This window comes from Trachypithecus francoisi, unplaced genomic scaffold, assembly GCF_009764315.1.
Source record: "Trachypithecus francoisi isolate TF-2019V2 unplaced genomic scaffold, Tfra_2.0 Lachesis_group6, whole genome shotgun sequence".
NCBI classification, from domain to species: domain Eukaryota; kingdom Metazoa; phylum Chordata; class Mammalia; order Primates; family Cercopithecidae; genus Trachypithecus; species Trachypithecus francoisi.
Genome location: NW_022681471.1, coordinates 120045954 through 120054787, shown reverse-complemented (window position 1 = coordinate 120054787; position 8834 = coordinate 120045954). Strand labels below are relative to the sequence as shown.

The window sequence follows — 8834 nt, the reverse complement described above, 5'->3', positions numbered from 1 at the left end:
GGAAACCGAAGGGTTAATTTGATCAGGTCTGTCTGCCCTGCTTGCTTTTGGTGGCTTGCTTTTTGTTATTTCTTTTCTTTTTTCATGAAGCTGAAGGCCACAGTAGTTGAATGCCTCTCTGGTGAACACTGAAACTTAATCTTCACTGGCTACTTTATAAATAACATTCATAGTTCACCACAGTAATGATTGCTTCAGTTGTTTTTCAGGAACTTGGGCCAGCTCCTGTCCAGTTCAAACCAGTTAAGGTCACTGGCTCTTCAACTAGGCCTCCACAAGTGCCTGAGAAATGGCCTTCTGAGGTCAGAAGACCAAAAATGACACCTCAGATCATGCTAATGCCACTATTTTTGGTTTATATGTCCTATGTAATGTCATGAACCCTGGCTATGCTTGCCCAGAATAGACCTGTTACTTTTTTCCCCACTGTCAATCACTTTTTCCCATGCCTTAGACCACCCCACTTCCCTAACCCATAAATATAGCTAAGCCTTATCTTTGGGAAGGTGGATTTGAGAGCTATTCTCCTGCTTCCTTGCTTGGCAGCCTTGTGAGCAAATCTTTTCTCTTTTGCAAAACCTGTGTCACAGTGATTGGTTTACTGCATGCAAGCAGAACAAACCTAGATCTAAAGTTGGTAACAAAATAATGTTATAAAAACCAGATGATTAGTCTGATGGTCTAAATATAGCTTAATGGATTAGGCCTTAAAAGGAACTTAAGGATTACCTCATGTCTAATACCTTCATTCATAAATTGTAAGACATCAGCACCACTCTAGGATTCAGGGACCTGGACAATCAGATGAATTCTGGTGAATAGTTGTTCAGGATTTGAGTGCCACCTCCTCCCCCAACACAAATACAGGCCTACCGTTGTTGGGAGGTCCATACAGATGATTTGTGGCATCCATGGTCTGCAGTTGCAGTGGGCAATGGAACACTTGCCTGGGGTCACAGACTGGTTGAATGTCCTAGAGCCTCCCGGGGCTTAATACAGTACTCAGACATTCAGCAAGATCCCAGTTGACCAAAAAAACAAAAAACAAAACAAAACAAAACAAAAATACATTCGTGAGAACACTTTGAAGGAAAGTCTCCAATTTCTAAACGTTCTAAGATAGGAAGAGACTCTCCATTCTTTCCTCTTTCTAATGATGGCTCAAATGGCTCCTCATCCTGTTTCAAATCCATCCTTTCTTTCAATCAATTTTCCATCTTTAACATCCTTATGACTATTTATTTGTATGTTATTTGATAAGTTTCCTAGTCATTCCCTTTGCTAATATTTCTATTCATGAACCTATATTATTCTTATTGATTAGTAAATGAACTATTTATATGTTGAAATGTAGATATCAGCTGAGATCACTCTGCCCTTTAATATTTGGGGCACAATGAATTGTACCTCCTTTCATGGCCATTGGACTTACGCTGTACCTTCCTCAAGATTTGTGAAAATTGACTTTCCCAAGGTTTGCAAACACTCTTCAGTTTTTCTTGTCACATCTCTCATAGAAGGAGAATTTGATCCCACCTGAAACAGGTAAGTTTACATATTGTTTTGCCACCACGTCATGCAATACATATATTATAGCATGTAGAGCGAGATAAATAATCTAGGTTCTTTCCTTAATAGCTTCTAAAAAATGCACAAAGTATCATATATGTTTTAGACTTTACTCAAGGTTTGGGTAATATTTACATCCTTGTTCACCAGAATTCTTCACTGGGAAAAGGAGAAAGCTAAGGGTGGGATGTGACAATCTCCTTTGTCCCAGAATATTGACTTTTGATCTCCTGTAAATGTCACGTACAGTTTTCCTCTATTTTGGTTTGCACTTTGATTTTATATATGGCATTTTTTGCAACATAATTTTTGCTGTATTCCAATTTATCGGTATTTTCCTTTAACCCTTCTGCCTTTGATATACTTCAAAAATGCTTTCCCTTTCATGTATATTCATGTATATTTTCTTATAGTATTTTTATAGCATTATTTAATTTTTAAAATTTTTTTTAAAAAGCAAGATTTGTTTTGGAAATATGATGTAAGATTAAAATGTAACCTTTTCTCTCCAGATAATAAACTAAGATTATTAGATATTCCAAAATTGTAAAAATCAGAAAATGATCGAGTACTGTTAATAGAAATGTAATGTGTGCCACACATGTAATGTAAAATGTTATAGTCACACTAAAAAAGTAAAAAGAAAGCCAGTGAAATTAATTTTAATAATATATTTTATTTAACCTAATATATTCAAAAGATTATCATTTCATTGTGTGATCAACATCAAAAGCTTTTTCAGTTAATTTTATTTGGTATGTAATAACTGTATATGTTTATGGGGTACAGAGTGACATTTTAATACCTAGAAGTGATCAAATCAGGGTGATTAGCATATCCGTCACCTCAAACATTTATCATTTCTGCTATGAACATTCAAAATCTTCTCTTCTAGCTTTTCAAAATATATAAGAAATTATTGTTAACCACATTTACCCTACAGTGCTATGAAACACTAGAAATTATTTCTTCTATCCAATTATAATTTTGTATCCATTAACCAACATTTCCCTACTGCCCACTCCCCACTACCCTTCCCAGCCTCTAATAAGCATAATTCTACTCTCTATTTCTGTGAGCTCAATTTTTTTAGCTTCCACATGTAAGCAAGAACATATGGTGTTTATCTTTCTGTGCTTACTTAACATCATGTCCTCTAGGCTCATCCATGTTGCTGCAAATGACAGAATTTCCATCTTTTTTAAGGCTGAATAGTATTTCATTTTGTATATATACCACATTTTCTTTATCCATTGATCTATTGATAGACATTTAAGTTGATTTCATATCTTGCTCTTCTGAATAGAGCTACAATAAACATGGAGGTGCAACTACCTCTTCCATACATTGATTTCCTTTTTTTTTGATAAATATCCAGTAATGGGATTGCTGGACCATACTTGACAACAACAAAACAAATAATCTGATTTTAAAATGAGCAAAGGCTCTGAATAGACATTTCTCCAAGAAAAGACATACAAATGGCCAACAGGTATATGAAAGAATGCTCAGCATCACTAATCATCAGGAAAATGCAAATCAAAACCACAATGAGATATCATCTTATCCCAGTTAGAATGGCTATCCAAAAAATAGAAAATAACAAATGCTGGTGCAGATGTGGAGAAAAGGGAATTCTTATACACTATTGGTGGAATGTAAATTACTACAACCACTATGGAAAACAGTATGGAAGTTTTCAAAAAATTAAAAATACAACATCAAACGGTATTAATATTTCAAAACAAAAAAATAAAAAATAAAACAGAAAAAGAAGAGGCGGGGGGTTCAGTTGAGGTCAGGAGTTTGAGACGAGCCCGGCCAACATGGTAAAACCCCGTCTCTACTAAAAATACCAAAAATTAGCCGGACATAGTGGCAGATGCCTGCAATCCCAGCTACTCCAGAGGCTGAGGCAGGAGAATCGCTTGAACGTGGGAGGCAGAGGTTGCAGCGAGCCGAGATCGTGCCATTGCACTCAAGACTGGGTGACAAAAGCAAAACTCCGTCTCAAAAAAAAGAAAACAAAAGAAAACAAAGTTCACAATACTTCATATTCTTTTTTTTACTCAATCACTAAAATGTAATATGTATTTTATACTTACAACACATGTTAATTCAGCCTAGCCACAATTCCTGTGCTCATTAGCTATATGTAGCTAGTAGCTACTGTATTGAATAGCACAGACTGAGAGAAAGGTTTCTCACTCTCAGCACTATTGACATTTTGGACCTGATAATTTTTTTTTTCTTTTTTTGAGACGCAGTCTCGCTCTGTCACGCAGGCTGGAGTGCAGTGGCGCAATCTCGGCTCACTGCAACCTCTGCCTCCTAGGTTCAAGCAATTCTCCTGCCTCAGCCTCTTGAGTAGCTGGGACTATAGGCGCCTGCCACCACGCCTGGCTAACTTTTGTATTTTTAGTAGAGATGAGGTTTCACCATATTGGCCAGGCTGGTCTCAAACTCCTGACCTTGTGATCTGCCTGCCTCGGCCTCCCAAATTGCTAGGATTACAGGCGTGAGCCACTGTGCCCGGCCAGACTTGATAATTATTTGTTGCGGGCTCCTGTGCACTGTGCGTGATTAGCTGCATCCCTGGTCTCCACCCTCTAGATGACAGTAGCAATTCTCCCCCAGTTGTTGCAACTGAACATGCCTGCAGACGTTGACAAATGTCTCCGTGGTAGTGGGGCAAAATTGTCTCCAGTTGAGAGCCAAAGGTCTAGAAAAATTAGGGAAAAAATACATGTGTGAAATGAGTCTTAGGATGATCTGAGAGGAAATTTTCATTTTAGAACCAAACACTGAACCATGACAGTAATACTTATAACAATTAAAAGTCTATCCAGTTCCCATGTTCTAAATTCACAAAAAGGAGAAAGAAGAGAGGAAGAGGAGGGGTGGCAGAAGGAGAGAGAAATGAGAAGAAGGAGAAGACAGAAAAGGAGAAGCCTCTTTTTATATACCTTTGTGCTTATTTTGGCCCCTATCCACAGAAAAAAATATTGACCCAGCATTGAGCCCACTTTGGTGGCTGGCATCAATATGTAATTATTTCAAAAACCCTGAGGATCTTGACTTTGAAAATAAGGCAGTGCTTGGGTTGCAACATGCCTCAGACAATGACTGTCGGTTCAGGTTGTTGGGGACACCCAGTGTTCTCAATCCTAGAACTGCTTACTTCAAATAACAGCATTTCATATCAGAAGCAATAAGATGCCAAACTCTGGGTGCACTGATCTCTTCCAGAGTCTCTCTTATCAACCAGGACCTCGATCATTGGAAGCCTCAGTTAACTACACAATGTTTTTGAAGTCCTTAACTTTGTATATGTATATATATAAAGTCTACATAAATATATATAACTTCATATATAAAGAATTTTGAAAACATATATATAAGCTTTATACATATATTAAGGACTTTGAAAACATTAAATATATGTGTGCATGTGTGTGTATATATATATATATATATATACACACAAAAAAATCAAAATATAGCAGATTAATTCAAGGAAAGAAAAAGTGGGGAAGGGCTGAAGGGAAGAACTGAATCAAGAACATATCTTGGAATACCTAACACTTGTTATCATCTTATCCACCTGATTTATATGTGTCTATACAATATTCAGAATGTTGACTTTTAGGTACAAGAAGATCCTGAATCATCAAAAAATAGCCTATTGTTTTCACTCTACTTCACAGTTTTTTTAAGTTTCTTAACAACAAGAGCTAAAAGCTAAACGGTTTCTAGTTGCCCCTGGTTAATAAGAACATGACACTAACCAGGAGTTTCCACTCCTCAAGTGTTCTAGCTCATGGGGGATTTACTTCAACTGAGCTCATCTGAAGATACTAAGAGTCTAGCTGTTGAGCTTCTACACTAGGTACTCTAGGTACAGCAGACAACAATCTGTGTCATTCCAAGTATCTTCCCAGGGACACTTAGGACTATTGGTATAGGAGGAATCGTTCAAGTGGCTCCGGCAGACGTAGCTTGTGGATGGCTTGATGACATGCTCGACCGAGACACTTCCGGACACACAGGCGGCAGAGCTGGGAAAGAGCAGGTGGGCCTGAGAGAGAAATGAAAATGGTGTTAACTTCACAGTGGTGGGAGATGGTGTGGAAGGGGGAAATCAGAGAACTGGAAGAGGGGAAGCTTTCTAAAAGCAGAAGAGAAGCTGGATCGGTATAGGAACTATAGAATGATGTAGCAGACATTAAATACAGACAGCGGATCCCGATTTGCCCCTCCGGAAGGGATGCATTTCTTTAAGATGATCTTCCAAGGGTACTTGGATTACCAATGTTGAAGAATGAGGCTAACCAGAGGCAAGTTAGGAATGCAGTGTGGGGTCTAAAGGGAATGCATCTCATTAATGTATTGAATGTGCCAATGAAAGTAATACACTGGGCCGGGCGCGGTGGCTCACGCCTGTAATCCCAGCACTTTGGGAGGCCGAGGCGGGCGAATCACGTGGTCAGGAGATCGAGACCATCCTGGCTAACACGGTGAAACCCCGTCTCTACTAAAAAAAATACAAAAAATTAGCCGTGCATGGTGGCGGGCGCCTGTAGTCCCAGCTACTTGGGAGGCTGAGGCAGGAGAATGGCCTGAACCCGGGAGGCGGAGCTTGCAGTGAGCCGAGATGGCGCCACTGCATTCCAACCTAGAGACAGAGTGAGACTCCATGTCAAAAAAAAAAAGAGTGCACATTCTGGGGTCAGATGGCTCAGAATCTTACCTAATTCTATTATGTCGCTAGCTGTGTGACCTTGTCTATGCTTTTCTTTTCCCATTTGTACCTGGCATAGCAACCAGCTGCTACCGTATAAAGTTCCCACTGCTCTAAAGTTTTAAAAATTCAGTGAGATTGATCTATGTTTCAAATTTAGCCCAGTGCCTGGCACACATAAAGCTGAATAATTATAATTGTCTTTAATATTCTCCAAGCACACAAATAATCAATATAGGCTCAAAATATTTTCTTACTGTATAGATGTAAGAAGTTCTCTTCTGAATTTCAGATGCTCGCCTTATCTCTTCTGGCATTATAGTTGCTCTTAATGCCCGTGGTGGAAATGGGAATGAAGCAATGAAGTATGCAGACCCACCTGCTCCCTGATCTGGGGAACAGGCACGCAACCTCATCATTTAGTCGGGTTTCTGAAATACTCTGTGTCCTCCCCTACTGACTCTGACTCAAGTCTTTTGAATTTGCCATTAGATTGTCTCCCAACATTACAAAGAGTTTTGGTTTGCTCAATCATATGCTTATGCCAGGACAGAAATGGAAATTCAAGATTTTTGGGGTAAAAACAAGGTTTTCTGGTTTTCTTTTTTTGAGACGGAGTCTCGCTCTGTCGCCCAGGCTGGAATGCAGTGGTGAGATCTCGGCTCATTTCAACCTCCGCCTCCCAGGTTCAAGCAATTCTCCTGCCTCAGCCTCCTGAATAGCTGGAACTACAGACACCAGCGACCACACCCGGCTAATTTTTGTATTTTTAGTAGAGACAGGATTTCACCATGTTGGCCAGGCTGGTCTCCAACTCCTGACCTTGTGATCCACCCGCCTTGGCCTCCCAAAGTTCTGGGATTACAGGCATGAGCCACCACACCCGGCCGGTTTTCTGGTTATTTTCTTGTTATGGAAAATACAAAGCAACACTCTGGTTATATGTAAATGCCCCTTGGTTTTTAGTGAATATACACAGCATATAAAATCCCAGAAGACAGGTCAGTGACAGCAGGGCTTGTCGCCTCCCACAATGCCACCTTCAATTAAAAAGAAAAAGGGAAGAGAAAGGAAAAAGAAAAAAAAGAAAGAAAAAAAAAGGAAAAAGAATAAAAGAAAAGAAAAAGGAAAAAAAAATGCTACAGATGAGACAGGAAGGGGAGAGAATGTGCTTATGGAAGAGGAATGGATACCCAGCCCTTGGTTACCTTCACGGAGCAAGAGCGCCTGCTCCACGCTGCTTTTTGGAGCCGCCAGATCAAGCGCACTTTTGCCTGAGCATTTCTACGCTTCAGGTTAGCTCCGTAGTCGGTTAGCAGGTGGATGACCTCCACGTTGGACTGCCTTGCTGCAGCATGGAGTGGGGTGTCCAGCCACTGGCCATGGTCGACACTGGCTCCTTAACAAAACAGATGGCCACAATTCAACACTAAATGGTAATGTAAAGCACAATGAGCTTCAAATTATAGTAATTGCATATAAAGACATTTTAAGTACCATGACATATTTGACAAATCTTTGAAAACATATGATTTAAGCCTAGAACCTCAGCAATGCCTACTAAGACTACTTGAAATTATTTGGTGAGAAAAGTGAATTTAGATATTTTTAGTCATTTTAAATATTTGCTTTCCCATACAAACTGTGTGGCATACAAAATAAAGTATTTGAGGCTCTTGTTACATAGTTATTATGTTTGGGGGCAAAAGATAAAGCTAAGTTTATTTAGTATTTATATTATTTGGGGCTCAAAAAATGATTTCTGAACTTACTATAGAGAATAGTAAATGATGGGAAGTAAAAAAGACAAAAACTTCCTCAAGGTAAAAATTCACAATAAAGGTTTTTACTACAATCTCCACCTTTATGTCAGGGGCTAAGTTTGTTGAATCTTTAGTCAAATAATAGTTTGAAGATATTTCATTTTTCTGGCCGAGCACAGTGGCTCACACCTGTAATCCCAGCACTTTGGGAAGCTGAGGTGGGTGGATCACCTGTGGTCAGGAGTTCAAGACCAGCCTAGCCAACATGGTAAAACCCTGTCTCTACTAAAAATACAATAAATTAGCCAGGCGTGGTGGTGTGCGCCTGTAATCCCAGCTACTCAGGAGGCTGGGGCAGGAGAATCACTTGACCCCTGGAGGTGGAGGTTGCAGTGAGCTGAGGTTGCGCCATTGCACTCCAACCTGGGCAATAAGAGCGAAACTTCATCTCAAAAACAGAAAAAACAAAGAAAAAGATAGTTCATTTTTCCACAGACTCTTGGTTTCTGTATATGGCTTTTAGAATTGCTTTTAAAATGACTAGATACTGTAGCAGGATAGATATAAACTAGCCTGTAGCAAATGTCTGTTGTTTTTACCGTCCAGCATCTTCCTGGCAAGCATACCTAGATTTCCCGAAGGGAAACCACCCTCTTGTGAGTTTCAGTTCTTGTGTTTCCAGTGAAGCCTAATAAATGCAGAGTAGGTTGAAATCTAGGCCTAAACCAATCAATGTATTGTATTTCCTTGGCCCCCATGAG

General features: G+C 39.5%; 1 protein-coding gene across 1 annotated transcript in view; it reads right to left on the bottom strand.

Annotated features, from left to right (window-relative positions):
- Nucleotides 1–3997: 3997 nt before the first annotated feature.
- The window catches only part of ASB11 (ankyrin repeat and SOCS box containing 11), a 31412-nt gene continuing 26575 nt past the window's right edge, over nucleotides 3998–8834 (bottom strand). Inside the window, 3 exon segments of the mRNA XM_033201599.1 lie at nucleotides 3998–5647; nucleotides 7519–7587; nucleotides 7590–7709. Coding sequence (XP_033057490.1) covers nucleotides 5523–5647; nucleotides 7519–7587; nucleotides 7590–7709 — 314 coding nt within the window. The 3' untranslated portion in view covers nucleotides 3998–5522.